This window comes from Heptranchias perlo, unplaced genomic scaffold, assembly GCF_035084215.1.
Source record: "Heptranchias perlo isolate sHepPer1 unplaced genomic scaffold, sHepPer1.hap1 HAP1_SCAFFOLD_1011, whole genome shotgun sequence".
NCBI classification, from domain to species: Eukaryota; Metazoa; Chordata; class Chondrichthyes; order Hexanchiformes; family Hexanchidae; genus Heptranchias; species Heptranchias perlo.
The window spans coordinates 16,914-35,968 of record NW_027138230.1 but is presented as its reverse complement, the minus strand read 5'-3'; the positions used below and the strand labels follow the sequence as shown (position 1 = coordinate 35,968).

General features: G+C 51.2%; 1 protein-coding gene across 1 annotated transcript in view; it reads right to left on the bottom strand.

Moving 5' to 3' along the window:
- Positions 1–4,449: 4,449 nt before the first annotated feature.
- The window catches only part of LOC137307492 (high affinity nerve growth factor receptor-like), a 28,472-nt gene continuing 13,866 nt past the window's right edge, over positions 4,450–19,055 (bottom strand). Inside the window, exons 9-13 of the mRNA XM_067976834.1 lie at positions 18,732–18,862; positions 17,862–18,034; positions 12,614–12,854; positions 7,687–7,845; positions 4,450–5,057 (exon numbers count right to left, since the gene is read on the bottom strand). Coding sequence (XP_067832935.1) covers positions 4,872–5,057; positions 7,687–7,845; positions 12,614–12,854; positions 17,862–18,034; positions 18,732–18,862 — 890 coding nt within the window. The 3' untranslated portion in view covers positions 4,450–4,871. The remainder of the gene's footprint in view (positions 5,058–7,686; positions 7,846–12,613; positions 12,855–17,861; positions 18,035–18,731; positions 18,863–19,055) is intronic.

The following is a 19,055-nucleotide window of genomic DNA, read 5'->3' as shown; positions in this document are numbered from 1 at the left end:
CGATTAACTACAGCAGGACAAGGTGCAAAGAATCCTTTAGCTGGGGGGGGTGGGAGGTGGAAAGGATTCCTCAAGGGCAGAGGAGAGCCTGCCCTCGTGCCACACCTCATGCTCTCACACCCAAGGCAGCCTGGACCTTGGGGGAACCCCCTGGTGATGCTCAGGCCGCGAGCACAGTCTCCTAGTGACTCTCCAACCCACCCCCCGACCTCCCCCCGTGGATTAAAACTGATTAAAGTGAGAGGTTTGGCTCCTGAGGGAATCGACCGGCTCGAAGATCGACAGACAACACTCCTCTTCAGACAGCACAGAAGGAGGCCATTCAGCCCATTGTGCCTGTGCCGGCTCTTTGAAAGAGCTATCCAATCAGTCCCACTCCCCTTGCTCTTCCCCCATAGCCCTGCAAATTTTTTCCTTTTCCAATTCCCTTTTGAAAGTTATTATTGAATCTGCTCCCACCGCCCTTTCAGGCAGCGCATTCCAGATCAGAACAACTCGCTGCGTAAAAAAAATTCTCCTCAGCTCCCGTCTGGTTCTTTTGCCAATTACCTTAAATCTGTGTTGTCTGGTTAACAACCCTCCCACCACTGGAAACAGTTTCTCTCTATTTACTCTCTCAAAGCTTCATAGTTTTGAACACCTCTATTAAATCTCCCCTTAACCTTCTCTGCTCGAAGGAGAACAATCCCAGCTTCTCCAGTCTCTCCACATAACTGAAGTCCCTCATCCCTGGTACCGTTCTGGTAAATCTCCTCTGCACCCTCTCCAAGGCCTTGTCGTCCTTCCTAAAGTGCGGTGCCCAGAATTGGACACAATACTCCAGCTGAGGCCTCACCAGTGATTTATAAAGGTTTACTATAACTCCCTTGCTTTTGTACTCTGTGCCTCTATTTATAAAGCCAAGGATCCTGTATGCTTTTTAACAGCCTTCTCAACTTGTCCTGCCACCTTCAAAGATCTGTCTACGTACACCCCCAGGTCTCTCTGTTCCTGCGTCCCCAGCAACTTCCTTGCTTTTGTGCTCAAAGCCCAGGATCCCACATGATTTCTTTAACAGCCGTATCGACCTGCCCTGCTAAGTTCTCTTCGTTCCGATCTAACCGAGCAGTCAGTGCTTTATACAGACACGTTAATGTTGCACAGACTGGTTAGACCCACGCAGAGTGGTAACTGCACCGTCCCTGGCTGAGGCAGAGATCCTGCGGCCACCTCTTGACCCGGGAAAGCTTCATGTGTCACAACGGCACAAGAGAGTCCGATTGAAAGCGAATTCCTGCCTGTCTCACAGTGGGAGAGGCCTGAAATGTATGTTAATTACTGGGTCTGAGAGTCCATTACAGCCTCCCAGAGGGACCCCAGCACTCCACTTATCCGTGGAATTAATGGGAGTTACATCGATCGAGGGGAGAAGTGAGAGGTTTAAGGCAAACCCAGTTCACTGTTTCATTATTTGTTTCCCTCGTCCAGTTCCCTCCCCACAAAATGCACCGACTCTCACTGGGGTCACGGCTTCCACAGGCGACAGCTGTCCTGCAGTGCCTTACCCTTCCTCTATCAGTGAGCTTAGACCCAAACTCCCAGTGATTCTAGACACAAACACCCAGTGAGTCTAGACCCAAACTCACAGTGAATCTAGACCCAACACCCAGTGAATCTAGATCCAAACACCCAGTGAATCTAGACCCAAACATCCAGTGAGTCCAGGCCAAAACACCCAGTGAGTCTAGACCCAAACTCCCAGTGAGTCTAGACCCAACACCCAGTGAATCTAGATCCAAACACCCAGTGAATCTAGACCCAAACATCCAGTGAGTCCAGGCCAAAACACCCAGTGAATCTAGACCCAAACTCCCAGTGAGTCTAGACCCAAACACCCAGTGAATCTAGACCCAAACTCCCAGTGAGTCTAGACCCAACACCCAGTGAATCTAGACCCAAACATCCAGTGAGTCCAGGCCAAAACACCAAGTGAGTCTAGACCCAAACACCCAGTGAGTCTAGACCCAAACACCCAGTGAGTCCAGACCCAAACTCCCAGTGAGTCTAGACCCAAACTCCCAGTGAGTCTAGACCCAAACACCCAGTGAATCTAGACCCAAACTCCCAGTGAGTCTAGACCCAAACACCCAGTGAGTCTAGACCCAAACTCCCAGTGATTCTAGACCCAAACACCCAGTGAGCTTAGACCCAAACTCCCAGTGAGTCTAGACCCAAACTCCCAGTGAATCTAGACCCAACACCCAATGAATCTAGATCCAAACACCCAGTGAATCGAGACCCAAACATCCAGTGAGTCCAGACCCAAACACCCAGTGAGTCTAGACCCAAACACCCAGTGAGACTAGACCCAAACACCCAGTGAATCTAGACCCAAACACCCAGTGAATCTAGACCCAAATACCCAGTGAATCTAGACCCAAACACCCAGTGAATCTAGACCCAAACACCCAGTGAGTCTAGACCCAAACTCCCAGTGAATCTAGACCCAAACACCCAGTGAATCTAGACCCAAACACCCAGTGAGTCTAGCCCCAAACACCCAGTGAGTCGAGACCCAACACCCAGTGAGTCTAGCCCCAAACACCCAGTGAATCTAGACCCAAACACCCAGTGAATTTAGACCCAACACCCAGTGAATCTAGACCCAAACATCCAGTGAATCTAGACCCAAACACCCAGTGAGACTAGACCCAAACACCCAGTGAATCTAGACCCAAACACCCAGTGAATCTAGACCCAAACACCCAGTGAGTCTAGACCCAAACACCCAGTGAATCTAGACCCAAACATCCAGTGTGTCCAGACCCAAACACCCAGTGAATCTGGACCCAAACACCCAGTGAATCTAGACCCAAACACCCAGTGAGTCTAGACCCAAACACCCAGTGAATCTAGACCCAAACACCCAGTGAGTCTAGACCCTAACACCCAGTGAATCTAGACCCAAACTCCCAGTGAGTCTAGACGCATACACCCAGTGAGTCTAGATCCAAACACCAAGTGAGTCTAGACCCAAACTCCCAGTAAATCTAGACCCAAACACCAAGTGAGTCTAGATCCAAACACCCAGTGAATCTAGACCCAAACACCCAGTGAATCTAGACCCAAACACCCAATGAATCTAGACCCAAACACCCAGTGAATCTAGACCCAAACACCCAATGAATCTAGACTGAAACACCCAGTGAATCTAGACCCAAACACCCAGTGAATCTAGACCCATACACCCAGTGAATCAAGACCCAAACACCCAGTGAATCTAGACCCAAACACCCAATGAATCTAGACCCAAACACCCAGTGAATCTAGACCCAAACACCCAGTGAATCTAGACCCATACACCCAGTGAATCAAGACCCAAACACCCAGTGAATCTAGACCCAAACACCCAATGAATCTAGACCCAAACACCCAGTGAATCTAGACCCAAACACCCAGTGAATCTAGACCCAAACACCCAATGAATCTAGACCCAAACACCCAGTGAATCTAGACCCATACACCCAATGAATCTAGACCCATACACCCAGTGAATCTAGACCCAAACACCCAGTGAATCTAGACCCAAACACTCATTGAGTATAGACCCAAACACCCAATGAATCTAGACCCAAACACCCAGTGATTCAAGACCCAAACACCCAGTGAATCTAGACCCAAACACTCATTGAGTATAGACCCAAACACCCAATGAGTCTAGACCCAAATGCCTGATGGGCTGGCGACTCCGCTACCCGATGGGCTGGAGACCCAGGTACCCGACAGTCTGGCGACCCAGGTACCCGATAGGTTGGAGATTCAGATACCCAATGGGTTTGAGACCCAGATACCCGATGGGCTGGAGACCCAGATACCCGACGGGTTTGTGACCCAGATACCCGATTGGTTGGAGACCCAGATACCCGATGGGTTGGAGACCCAGATACCCGATGGGTTGGAGACCCAGATACCCGATGGGTTGGAGATCCAGATACCCGATGGGTTGGAGACCCAGATACCCGATGGGTTGGAGACCCAGATACCTGATGGGTTGGAGATCCAGATACCCGATGGGTTGGAGACCCAGATACCCGATGGGCTGGAGACCCAGATACCTGATGGGTTGGAGATCCAGATACCCGATGGGTTGGAGACCCAGAAACCTGATGGGTTGGAGATCCAGATACCCGATGGGTTGGAGACCCAGATACCCGATAGGTTGGAGACCCAGATACCTGATGGGTTGGAGATCCAGATACCCGATGGGTTGGAGACCCAGATACACGATGGGCTGGAGACCCAGATACCTGATGGGCTGGATACCCAGATACCCGATGGGTTGGAGATCCAGATATGCAGCAACTTGAAGAATTAAATATCTAGTTGTGAGCCTATGCCTAGCTACTCAATGAACCAGACACCAGGTGGTTTGGAGTCACAGAGGGATACACGATGACTCTCCTGACAGCAGGAAGATACTTTAATTGAATCAGTGCATGCAACAGGAGCAAAGAACAGTGCCCAATTCATACGTTTACCGTCTAGATGATGAAAAACAGCTGGTAACGTTCCTCTGCCTGAATGAGAGGTTGGTCCATTTCTTTGGTTTCTTTGCCGAAGACAGTGCTCAAAATATTATGGGGGAAGAAGCATTAAACATTGATCCAATAGAACTGAATAATAATAATTGGGAAACCTGTTAGTGGTGCATATATTAAACATACTTATAAACAGGACTTGGTACTAATTACAATGAAAGAGGAGAAAGATTGTAAAATTCTCTTGAAAGTCTGCCCAAACTGTCCCGAGCAATGTCCATCCAGGATCTCACCGTACAAGGCAGCTCAATGTGTCTCTTTCCTCTGGGACACAGTTGTCCCCCATCAAGGATACTACTGCAACACATCGAGGTAGACTGGAGGGGACTTCACCAAGCGCTGGAGCCTGCTGTGGATTTCCTTGATGGTCAGTCGCTGCTGCGGCTCTCTCTGCCAGCAGCCTTGCATGATGTCGTATACTTCTCTGGGACAGGTCCTTGGGCATTCCAGTTCGCGACCCTGTGTGATGCACTCAATGGCCTGTGGGGGACAATGTCAGCGATTAAAGGTGGCCTCTACAACTCATTGTTTTTTTAATCCATATTTTTTCTGCTCCTGGGGAATGGGTTACACAGGCACTGGCTGCCCTCTGCACCCCACCCAAGTGGCCATCCTACAGCTGTCAGCTGAGACCCAAATACCCAATGGGTTGGCATAACTAGTACCCAATGAGTTGGAAATCCAGATACCCAATGGGTTGGCATAACTAGTACCCAATGAGTTGGAGACCCAAATACTCAATGGGTTGGCATAACTAATACCCAATGGATTGGCACAACTAGTGGCCAATGTGTTGGAGACCCAGATACCCAATGGGTTGGCATAACCAGTGCCCAATGCGCTGGAGACCCAACTATCCAACACATGCATCAGCCGCACTCTGTTGCCTTACCCAAGGAACCATTTCTCATGTGTGAGCCCAGACAGTGAGATGGAGCGATTCAATTTGCTGCCCGGGCATAAAACTGCTGTTATAGAAACTGCCCAATTGTCATTTCCTAACTGTAATTGGACTATTCAATCACAGTGTGCATCACAGCCGAGCATGACCCTGTCTCCACTTGACGTCCACACGCACATTGTCCTGCAGGGTTTAGTGGCAGTGATCGGGAGGAGGAATCCCGGCTGACTTTTCCCCTCTCTAGCCCAGTGACTACTGAGGTGAGATGTAACACCTCAATCAGCTAACTCGGCCCAGATCGGGGGCCCGATTGGTCTGTATGGGATCAATGCCACACCGGGAGGTGGAGGGGGGGGTGCATTTACTAGCTAGGTTGCTGGTAATCTCCTGGCACTTGTTTTGGTGTTTGACGATTTGTGAAATGATTTGAAATCTTGTGATATCCGCCCACTATCTACATCTGTACTTAATTTTTATATTCACTCTGGGGATGTGAATGTTGTTGACAAGGCCGGCATTTATTGCCCATCCCTAATTGCCCTTGAGAAGGTGGTGGTGAGCCGCCTTCTTGAACCGCTGCAGTCCGTGTGGTGAAGGTTCTCCCACAGTGCTGTTAGGAAGGGAGTTCCAGGATTTTGACCCAGCGACGATGAACGAACGGCCGATATATTTCCAAGTCAGGATGATGTGTGACTTGGATGGGAACGTGCAGGTGGTGTTGTTCCCATGTACCTGCTGCCCTTGTCCTTTTAGGTGGTAGAGGTTTGGGAGGTGCTGTCGAAGAAGTCTTGGCGAGTTGCCGCAGTGCATCCTGTGGATGGTACACACTGCAGCCACAGTGCACCGGTGGTGGAGAGAGTGGGTGTTTAAGCTGGTGCATGGGCTGCCGATCAAGGCAACTAGGGCCAGGCTGATGGCGCTATCGGCTTCTCATTGCAATCCACTGCCTCTCATTAATGGCTAGCAGAGAGGTCCCCTGCTCCAGTGTGATTATCCCTCACTAAATAAGCGCTGTAAAAATCAAGTAAATTAAAGAGGGAAGCACAGAATTCCACTCGGTAAATGGAACATGAGAGCCTCGGAACATTAACTGAGCTCCTGTCTCTGGGCTGCCCAGACCGTTACTAGGTCAGGTTTCAGTGCTGATTTATTTCAGGATGGTTCAGTAACTGCTCCATTCAGCTCATGCTGCCACATCTATTCGCACAGTTGGAGCGTGTGAGTTCGATGAGGATCGGCAGAGGAGCTGGTAGCTGTGAGCAAAGGAGAGTGAGTGCAGGCTGAACCACCGTTGCTGAGTCAAAGCAGTTTCAGTACCAGCGCAGGAGGGAGGGAAGGAGGAAAAAGGGAAAGGAAGAAAGAGAGAAAGGAACGACAGAGAAAGGAGAGAGAATGAGAGAGAAAGGAAAGAGAGGGGAGCATGAGAAAGAGCAAGACAGAAAGAGAGAGAGAGAGAGACAGGGCGACCGAGAGAGAAAGAGAGAAAAAGAAAAAAAAGTGAGAAGGGAAAAGAAAGAGATAGAGAGAGGAGGGAGAGAAAAAGATGGAGAAAAAGAGAAAAAAAGAAAAGAAACACAAGGAAGAGCAAGAGAAAGAGAGGGAGAAAAGGAAAGAGAGTAAGAAAGACTGATACTTATGCAACATCTTATTCAATTTCTCAGAAATGTCCCAGTGCTTCTGGAAGTGCAATGACTGTCGTAATGTAGGCAAATTTGGCAACCATTTTCTGCACAGCAAGATCCCACTAACTGCAGTTTGACAGGGTTTTATTTGGTGATATTGGAGGAGGGAGGTTTACCAGGACTGCGGGACGGCCCACAGCCTGATTCAGGTGGTCTCTGTCCTGCATTTACATCTTTACACGTTACCTGCGCCTAAAAAAGAAACCCTTGGTTAGAAACTCTTAAGCGACAATCTCTCGTCCCTCGAGCCCTGCCTGGCGCAGGAAGCTGGGCACGGTACGAACCCATTGTTCTCCCCACCCTCTCCGGGTCCCGGTCCGTCCCAGGCCTCCCCCCTGCCCGACCCGTTGGGACGGAAAAGTCACGGGCAGCTTGGTGCCTGAGGGCGTCAGTTCCGCCACGGTTTACCGTCCCCTTACCTCACCGTCCGTGCACTCAGTCCCTCCCCTCGGACGTCCCGACCTGCTGCTCCTGTCCCACCCCAGCGCGCGGACAACCCTTTTGATGGGTGAGAGAGGCCCCTAACCTCGTTGTTGGACAGCTGGTACCAGGGCTGCTTGCCGTAGGTGAAGATTTCCCATAGCACCACGCCGAAGCTCCAGATGTCGCTCTCCGTGGTGAATTTCCGGTACATGATACTCTCCGGGGGCATCCAGCGAATCGGCAGCATGGTTCGGCCTCCGACCTGGCAGGAGGTGCACAAACATCAAAGAAAGAAAAAGAAACAGCTTGCATTTCTATCGCGCCTTTCACCACCTCAGGACGTCCCAAAGCGCTTTACAGCCAATGAAGTACTTTTCGAAGTGTAGTCACTGTTGTAATGTAGGCAGCCAATTTACGCACAGCAAGATCCCACAAACAGCAATGTGATAATGGCCAGATAATCTGTTTTTTAGTTGGTTGAGGGATAAATATTGAGCCCAGGACACCGAGGGAGAACTCCCCCGCTCTTCTTCCAATAGTGGCCATGGGATCTTTTACACCTGAGAGGGGCAGACGGGGGCCTTGGTTTAACGTCGCATCTGAAAGACGGCACCTCCAACTAAAATTAAATTATGATTTAGTCCCTCTTGAGCCATTCATCTCAAATCGATCGGTTATTCCAAATTAATATTTTAACGTCTGAAAACCAGCAATTTTTGAAGTTTGCGCTTATCGAGGTGGGGGATGCGTCAACGCATGTCGGAGGACGGGGGGATGGGGTTACGCCTCGATTTTAAGATTCTCATCCTTGTTTTCAAATCCCTCCATGGCCCTCGCTCCCCCTCCCTATCTCTGTAACCTCCTCCAGCCCCACAAAAGATCTCTGGGCTTCTCCAGCTCTGGCCTCTTGTGCGTCCCTGATTTTAATCGTTTCACCATTGGCGGCCGTGCCTTCAGCTGCCTCGGCCCTGAGCTCTGGAATTCCCTCCCTAAACCTCTCCGCCTCTCTCTCCTCCTTTAAGACGCTCCTTAAAACCTCCCTCTTTGACCGAGCTTTTGGTCACCTGTCCTAATGTCTCCTTATCTGGCTCAGTGCGAAATTTTGTTTGATAATCGCTCCTGTGAAGCGCCTTGGGACATTTTACTACGTCAAAGTCGCTATATGAATGCAATTTGTTGTTGTTGTTGTTGCTGTTGTTGCCTCCGACGCACGGCTTCTCCGCCAACCGCACAGGCGCGTAGGGTCACCCCTCACACGTAACTAGGTCGTAAACCCCTGTGTTATAAACGAGGTAATCGCTTCCTCCCCACCGGATCAGGCTGGGCTTTTTTTTTTTTTTATTCGTTCACGGGATGTGGGCGTCGCTGGCGAGGCCGGCATTTATTGCCCGTCCCTAATTGCTGCGACGGCCTCCACATGTGGAGAGTCTGTTGACACCCACTGGCCCCGGGGAGAGGGGGGTGGGGGGGGGGGGACAAGATTGGCCGAGGTCGCGACCAGAGTCCGGAAGGGAAGGGGGGGGGCGGGGAGTGATTGGTGGTCGGCGGAGGTCCTCGAATTTAACTTGGAGCCGGAATGGGCCCTCCCTACTCCTCCTCCCAGCTCCACAAAAAGGTAAGTAAAATGGTTCCAAGCGTACGTTTCCGGCGGCAGACTCCAGCGGTCCCTTTAAGGGCGACAGGTTTGGCTGCCGAGGGCCTGAGAAACCTGATCGTAGAATTCCCGCCACATATTGCAATCACGTGCAATCGAATCTTGCAGAGGGAGCCTCGATTTTCTGACACTATGGAGGTGCCTGTGCCAAAATGGCGGGTGGAGTTGAATGAGTGCATGATGCTCGCCATGTTGGACCCCTAATCACCCGTTTTATGCCTGTAAGATGGGCACAGTGTGATCCAACTTCTAGGGGCCCCTTCAAGAGATGTACTGGGGAAGAACAAAAGTCACTGCTGGCTGGGAGTTCAGCGATGGGTAAGGGGCAGTGACGTCCCTTCCTGTCAGGAAGCTGGGAGGGGGGGGGGGTCACAGAAAGGTCACTATTAAAAGCCTGAACGAGAATCGGGCCACAGTCAGATTCAACCCCGAGGAGTAGCTCCAGGAACGAAGACCACGAGCACGACAGGCCCCACCACTTGCCTGGAACACAATCAATAACGGCAAACAGAGACTTTCCCTGCCGAACTCTGAGGTAAATTGGTGGCAGCGTCGGGTCTGTTACCACCTTACGAGCAGCCCACTGTCTGGGGCTGGTGTTTGACCAAAAGGTCTTGACATTTCAAACTTCCAGTTGATCTTTTTTCCACTGTACTTTGTGATGTGAAGATGGGGAAAAGGCAGCGTGTGGAAGGTACATTCAGAGAGCCAGCACTGGCATGATGGGCCGATTGGCCTCCTTCTGAGCTGTGACAATCTGTATCTAACCCGTGCTGTACCTGCCCTGGGAGTGTTTGATGGGACAGTGTAGAGGGAGCTTTACTCTGTATCTAACCCTGTACCTGCCCTGGGAGTGTTTGATGGGACAGTGTAGAGGGAGCTTTACTCTGTATCTAGCCCGTGCTGTACCTGCCCTGGGAGTGTTTGATGGGACAGTGTAGAGGGAGCTTTACTCTGTATCTAGCCCGTGCTGTACCTGCCCTGGGAGTGTTTGATGGGACAGTGTAGAGGGAGCTTTACTCTGTATCTAACCCGTGCTGTACCTGCCCTGGGAGTGTTTGATGGGACAGTGTAGAGGGAGCTTTACTCTGTATCTAACCCTGTACCTGCCCTGGGAGTGTTTGATGGGACAGTGTAGAGGGAGCTTTACTCTGTATCTAGCCCGTGCTGTACCTGCCCTGGGAGTGTTTGATGGGACAGTGTAGAGGGAGCTTTACTCTGTATCTAACCCGTGCTGTACCTGCCCTGGGAGTGTTTGATGGGACAGTGTAGAGGGAGCTTTACTCTGTATCTAACCCTGTACCTGCCCTGGGAGTGTTTGATGGGACAGTGTAGAGGGAGCTTTACTCTGTATCTAGCCCGTGCTGTACCTGCCCTGGGAGTGTTTGATGGGACAGTGTAGAGGGAGCTTTACTCTGTATCTAACCCGTGCTGTACCTGCCCTGGGAGTGTTTGATGGGACAGTGTAGAGGGAGCTTTACTCTGTATCTAAGCCATACTGTACCTGCCCTGGGAGTGTTTGACGGTACAGTTTAGAGGGAGCTTTACTCTGTATCTTTCCCGTGCTGTACCTGCCCTGGGAGTGTTTGATGGGACAGTGTAGAGGGAGCTTTACTCTGTATCTAACCCGTGCTGTACCTGCCCTGGGAGTGTTTGATGGGACAGTGTAGAGGGAGCTTTACTCTGTATCTAAGCCATACTGTACCTGCCCTGGGAGTGTTTGACGGTACAGTGTAGAGGGAGCTTTACTCTGTATCTTTCCCGTGCTGTACCTGCCCTGGGAGTGTTTGATGGGACAGTGTAGAGGGAGCTTTACTCTGTATCTAACCCGTGCTGTACCTGCCCTGGGAGTGTTTGATGGGACAGTGTAGAGGGAGCTTTACTCTGTATCTAAGCCATACTGTACCTGCCCTGGGAGTGTTTGACGGTACAGTGTAGAGGGAGCTTTACTCTGTATCTTTCCCGTGCTGTACCTGCCCTGGGAGTGTTTGATGGGACAGTGTAGAGGGAGCTTTACTCTGTATCTAACCCGTGCTGTACCTGCCCTGGGAGTGTTTGATGGGACAGTGTAGAGGGAGCTTTACTCTGTATCTAAGCCATACTGTACCTGCCCTGGGAGTGTTTGACGGTACAGTGTAGAGGGAGCTTTACTCTGTATCTAGCCCGTGCTGTACCTGCCCTGGGAGTGTTTGATGGGACAGTGTAGAGGGAGCTTTACTCTGTATCTAGCCCGTGCTGTACCTGCCCTGGGAGTGTTTGATGGGACAGTGTAGAGGGAGCTTTACTCTGTATCTAACCCGTGCTGTACCTGCCCTGGGAGTGTTTGATGGGACAGTGTAGAGGGAGCTTTACTCTGTATCTAACCCTGTACCTGCCCTGGGAGTGTTTGATGGGACAGTGTAGAGGGAGCTTTACTCTGTATCTAGCCCGTGCTGTACCTGCCCTGGGAGTGTTTGATGGGACAGTGTAGAGGGAGCTTTACTCTGTATCTAACCCGTGCTGTACCTGCCCTGGGAGTGTTTGATGGGACAGTGTAGAGGGAGCTTTACTCTGTATCTAACCCTGTACCTGCCCTGGGAGTGTTTGATGGGACAGTGTAGAGGGAGCTTTACTCTGTATCTAGCCCGTGCTGTACCTGCCCTGGGAGTGTTTGATGGGACAGTGTAGAGGGAGCTTTACTCTGTATCTAACCCGTGCTGTACCTGCCCTGGGAGTGTTTGATGGGACAGTGTAGAGGGAGCTTTACTCTGTATCTAAGCCATACTGTACCTGCCCTGGGAGTGTTTGACGGTACAGTTTAGAGGGAGCTTTACTCTGTATCTTTCCCGTGCTGTACCTGCCCTGGGAGTGTTTGATGGGACAGTGTAGAGGGAGCTTTACTCTGTATCTAACCCGTGCTGTACCTGCCCTGGGAGTGTTTGATGGGACAGTGTAGAGGGAGCTTTACTCTGTATCTAAGCCATACTGTACCTGCCCTGGGAGTGTTTGACGGTACAGTGTAGAGGGAGCTTTACTCTGTATCTTTCCCGTGCTGTACCTGCCCTGGGAGTGTTTGATGGGACAGTGTAGAGGGAGCTTTACTCTGTATCTAACCCGTGCTGTACCTGCCCTGGGAGTGTTTGATGGGACAGTGTAGAGGGAGCTTTACTCTGTATCTAAGCCATACTGTACCTGCCCTGGGAGTGTTTGACGGTACAGTGTAGAGGGAGCTTTACTCTGTATCTAACCTGTGCTGTACCTGCCCTGGGAGTATTTGAGGGGACAGTGTAGAGGGGCTGAACTTGTGATCTGTTCCCCAACAATAACATCCCTCACTTTGCCGAGTACAAATGTAAAACGGCAAAGGATTTGGTGCTGCCGTCGTTGGATAACTCACCCTGTAGTAATCGGTGCTGTAGATATCCCTGGACATGCCAAAATCTCCAATCTTCACCACCATGCTCTCATCGACCAGACAGTTCCTGGTGGCTAAGTCTCGGTGCACAAAGTGCAGTGATGCCAGGTACACCATCCCAGAGGCGATTTGCTTGGCGACATGCAGCAATTGGGGCAGGTTGAGTTGTCCAAAGGGTTGGTCACTGCCACTGACCAGGATAGTCGCATCAGGACCCTGTGATCTACACACACAGGCAGAAAATTCAACAACGTCACATCATAACCACTGGTACCTGTGATCTACACACACACACAGACAATTTAACGTCACATCATAACCACTGGTACCTGTGATCTACACACACACACAGACAATTTAACGTCACACCATAACCACTGGTACCTGTGATCTACACACACACACAGACAATTTAACGTCACACCATAACCACTGGTACCTGTGATCTACACACACACACAGACAATTTAACGTCACACCATAACCACCGCTCCCTGTGATCTACACACACACACAGACAATTCAACAACGTCACACCATAACCACTGCTCCCATTTTCCCGGTGCTGGTGCGGGTTCTGCTGTTACCATTTACACCGCCTCTAGCCCCATCTTTTGTTTCTTTACTTCTCCCATTAACAACCCCCCCCCACCATTTTTGCCTCGTCCTTTTTGCCATTAAATCACACCTGCCCTCCACCCTCTCACAGGCCCTCCTCTTTTGTTCTTTCCTCCCCGCCTCGTTCCCAGGCTCTGTACTTGCTTGTAAACTGTTAAATCTCTAACTTCTTCCACTTCTGACGAAAGATCGTCGACCTGAAATGTTAACTCCGTTTCTCTCTCTCCACAGATGCTGCCCGGCCTGCTGAGTGTTCTGTTGTTCTGTTTTTATTGTAGTGGATGGTTGGCCTGTCTCTTATTCATTGCCCACTTCTCCCCTAGGAACATAGGAACAGGAGTAGGCCATTCAGCCCCTCGTGCCTGCTCTGCCATTTGATAAGATCATGGCTGATCTGTGATCTAACTCCATATACCTGCCTTTGGCCCATATCCCTTAATACCTTTGGTTGCCAAAAAGCTATCTATCTATCTATCCCCTGTGGGCACCGTTGATACTGGCTGGGGTCCGGGCTCCCACAGGCACCAGACATCCCCTCCGTGCCTCACTACAAGTGTCAGGCTCCATTGTCTAGCCTCAGACGTGAAGAATGGCCACTCGGGGTGGGGGTCACCCATGGAACCAAAAACCCCAGAGAGAGCCGAGAGAGATGTGCAGGAGTCTGCAAGAAAGGTCACAGTGCTTTCAAACGCGGTCGTCAATGCGAGATCGAGTACAAGCGTGGATGCGTGTTCCAAGCGCCCGTGTCAGCACGAGAGTCGCGTTGCCACAAAGATGGCGACGGTTCTGAACTACCACTTTCTCGAGGGTGGAAGCGAGGGTTGTGCATTCTTGATGGACACGAGTGCCCCACGTACCCCCACTTACGGAAAGCGCTGACTGCTGCGTGGGATCCTGACGTGACCCGAGCTTTTATTCGAATGCTTACCTCATCCTCGTGTTCAAATCCCTCCGTGGCCTCGCCTCCCTCCCTATGTCTGTAACCTCCTCCGAGATCTCTGCGCTCCTCCAGTTCGGGCCTCTTGCGCATCCCCCGATTTCCATCGCTCCACTATTGGCGGCCGTGCCTTCAGTTGCCTGGGCCCTGAGCTCTGGAATTCCCTCCCGAAACCTCTCCGCCTCTCTCTCCTCCTTTAAGAAGCTCCTTAAAACCTACCTCTTTGACCGTCACCTGTCGTAATATCTCCTTCTGCCTCTCGGTATCAAATTTTTGTCTGATTTACGCTCCTGTGAAGCGCCTCGGGACATTTTACTATGTTAAAGGCGCTATATAAATGCAAGTTGTTGTCTGGAGTGTGACTGAAAGACAATCTCCTTGATAGCAAGTTTGGCAATGGGCCCAAAGCTCTGTGTTACGGCCATCCCCCCGAGATCTCACTGAAACGCAGTGTTTATTTGCTACTGACAGTCAATCTACTTGAGTTTAAGCCTCTTAGACAGCTCTTCTAATCAATATTTCAATAATTACTAAGCTGCAAATGCTTTTGTTGGGCCTGACAGGGCTATAATTCTATTTGGAAAAGCATATTTTCTTGTTTGGAGTTAAAGGCTGATGTTGTTTCTCAACTAGTGAGTGCTCCTGACCTCCCGCTCTTCGTTCCTTCAGCCCACTGCTGCCCAAAGCCCCTCCCCACCCACTGCTCCCAGTGTCTCCACTCACAGCCCAGCTGCGATTCCGGCCTGTCCCCTCTCCATTTCTCACTCAGCAGTAGAAGGGACGGGAATGTAATTAAGTGGCAGGGTTCACACACACCCTCACACACACCCTCACACACACCCTCACACACACCCTCACACACACACACCTTCACACACACACTCACACACACCCTCACACACACCCTCACACACACCCTCACACACACACACCCTCACACACACCCTCACACACACACACCCTCACACACACCCTCACACACACACAACCTCACACACACCCTCACACACACACCCTCACACACACCCTCACACACACACACCCTCACACACACCTCACACACACACACCCTCACACACACCCTCACACACACCCTCACACACACACACCTTCACACACACCTCACACACACCCTCACACACACACACCCTCACACACACCTCACACACACACACCCTCACACACACCCTCACACACACCCTCACACACACACACCTTCACACACACCTCACACACACCCTCACACACACACACCTTCACACACACCCTCACACACACCCTCACACACACACTCACACACACCCTCACACACACCCTCACACACACACCCTCACACACACCCTCACACACACACACCTTCACACACACCTCACACACACCCTCACACACACACACCTTCACACACACCCTCACACACACCCTCACACACACACTCACACACACCCTCACACACACCCTCACACACACACCCTCACACACACCTCACACACACACACCCTCACACACACCCTCACACACACCCTCACACACACACACCTTCACACACACCTCACACACACCCTCACAACACACACACCTTCACACACACCCTCACACACACCCTCACACACACCCTCACACACACACACCTTCACACACACCTCACACACACCCTCACAACACACACACCCTCACACACACCCTCACACACACCCTCACACACACACACCTTCACACACACCTCACACACACCCTCACAACACACACACCTTCACACACACCCTCACACACACCTTCACACACACTCTCACACACACCCTCACACACACCCTCACACACACACACCTTCACACACACCCTCACACACACACACCTTCACACACACTCTCACACACACCCTCACACACACCCTCACACACACACACCTTCACACACACCCTCACACACACACACCTTCACACACACCCTCACACACACACTCACACACACCCTCACACACACACACCCTCACACACACCCTCACACACACACTCACTCACACACTCACACACACACCTTCACACACACCCTCACACACACACTCACACACACCCTCACTCACACACACCCTCACACACACACTCACACACACCCTCACTCACACACACCCTCACACACACACTCACACACACCCTCACTCACACACACCCTCGCACACACACACCTTCACACACCCTCACACACACACTCACTCACACACTCACACACACACTCACACACACACACCCTCGCACACACACACCTTCACACACCCTCACACACACACTCACTCACACACTCACTCACACACTCACACACACACTCACACACACACACCTTCACACACACCCTCACACACACCCTCACACACACACACCTTCACACACACCCTCACACACACACTCACACACACACACCTTCACACACACCCTCACACACACCCTCACACACACACACCTTCACACACACCCTCACACACACCCTCACACACACCTTCACACACACACACCTTCACACACACCCTCACACACACCCTCACACACACCCTCACACACACCCTCACACACACACACCTTCACACACACCCTCACACACACCCTCACACACACACACCTTCACACACACCCTCACACACACCCTCACACACACCCTCACACACACCCTCACACACACCCTCACACACACACACCCTCACACACACACTCACTCACACCCTCACACACACACTCACTCACACACACCTTCACACACACCCTCACACACACACTCACACACACCCTCACACACACCCTCACACATACCCTAATACACACCCTCACACACACCCGCACACACACCCTCATATACACCCTCACACAGACCCTAATACACACCCTCACAAACACCTTCATATACACCCTCACACACACCCTCACGCACACCCTCACAAACACCTTCATATACTCCCTCACACACACCCTAATACACACCCTCACACACACCCTAATACACACCCTCACACACACCCTCACGCACACCCTCACAAACACCTTCATATACATCCTCACACACCCTCATACACACCCATATACACTCACACGCACCCTCACACACACCCCCTCACACACATGTAACACACCCTCATACACACCCTCACACACATCCTCACACCCTCATTAACACACCTGCACACACACCGTCATACACACACTCTCATAAACACACACCTTAACACACACCCTCACACACACCCTCACTCATACTCATTCAATCTTACTAACAATCTCTTAGACATGCAGACACATCCTCACTCACCCATGCACACCCCCTTACAGACATAATCACTCTCATGTGCATTCATGCAAACATATACACACACACACATACACACCCTCACACACACACACACACACACACTCACAGACACACACTGTCCTCTCACACAGGAATGTAAGAATTTTACAAAACAGGCTGGGCCTGGTGTGGCTGCTCTCAGAGTCCCCCACAATCCCACACCCCTCATCCCTCCAACTATCTGTCCAGCTCCCTCTTGAATTAGTTCACTCCCTTGTCCAGGACAGTGTGTGGCCCGCCCTCTGTACAATAGCTGTGGCAGTAGGTGACCCGAGACTCTGTAACGATGAAACTGGTGCCCGAGCGATCCTCGCGGACGGGTTGGAAAGACACGGCCAAGCTTACCGCAGGAAGCGATTCAGGTCTCCGTGCTTCATGTACTCGAAGACCATGATGAGAGGTTCGCCCTGTGTGCACACCCCGTAGAACTTCACAATGTGCTCGTGCTGCAGGAAGGTCAGGAGCTCAGCCTCTCGCTGGAAGTCGATGCGGGCGCTCTCTGTCGCCTCTTTCAGTGTCTGTGTTCACACCAGTCATGGAATCAGAAAAAGTCGCTAAATACAAGGCACACAACTAAAACACAGTCACATGTTAAACATGCAGTCTCACCAAGATTACTGCGAGCAACTAATAGGCCCTCTCACTCTGTCTCCCCCTCTCGTTCTCGCTCTGTCTCTCTCCCTGTTACTCTCTCTTTCTCTCCATCCCTGTCTCCCTCTCTCCCTCCATCTCTGTCAATCACTCTTTCTCTCCCTCTCTGTCTCTCCTCCTGTTACTCTCTCTTTCTCTCCATCCCTGTCTCCCTCTCTCCGTCTCTCCCTCCATCTCTGTCAATCACCATCTGTCTCTCTGCCTCTTTCTCTCTGTCTGTCTCCCTCTCTCTCTCCATCTCCCTGCCTCTCTTTCTCCTCTCTCTCCCTCTCCCTCCATTACTGTCAAACACTCTCCATTTCTCTGCCTCTCTCTATCCTCTGTCTCTCTCTCTCTCTCTCTGTCTCTCTCTCCATCTCCCTGCCTCTCTTTCTCCTCTCTCTCCCTCTCCCTCCATTACTGTCAAACACTCTCCATTTCTCTGCCTCTCTCTATCCTCTGTCTCTCTCTCTCTCTATCTGTCTCTCTCCATCTCTCCATGCCTTTCTCCCTGCCTCTCTTCCTCTATCTGTCTCTCTCTCTCTCCCATACCCCAGCGAGGACTGTCAGTGGATTGGTCCATACCTTGACAGCCACTAGCATCCGGTCCTGCTCCGGGCTCAGATTGCAACACTCAGCGAGGAACACCTTCCCGAACGCTCCCTCCCCGAGCTCCCACTTCAGAACAATATCTCTCCGCTTGATGTGCTGCACAGCTAGAAGGGAAGAAGGACAATTCTCAGAGAGGAGCTACCCTGAAAGGGACATCAGACACCGTGCACACCAAACCGAGCTGTTCTAGACACTGCAGAGGGAAGCACAGGCTGATTTGGTTATTAAGGGCACCAATTAAGTATTTCTTGTTGTAATGTAGGAAACACGGCAGCCAATTTGCGAACAGCAAGATCC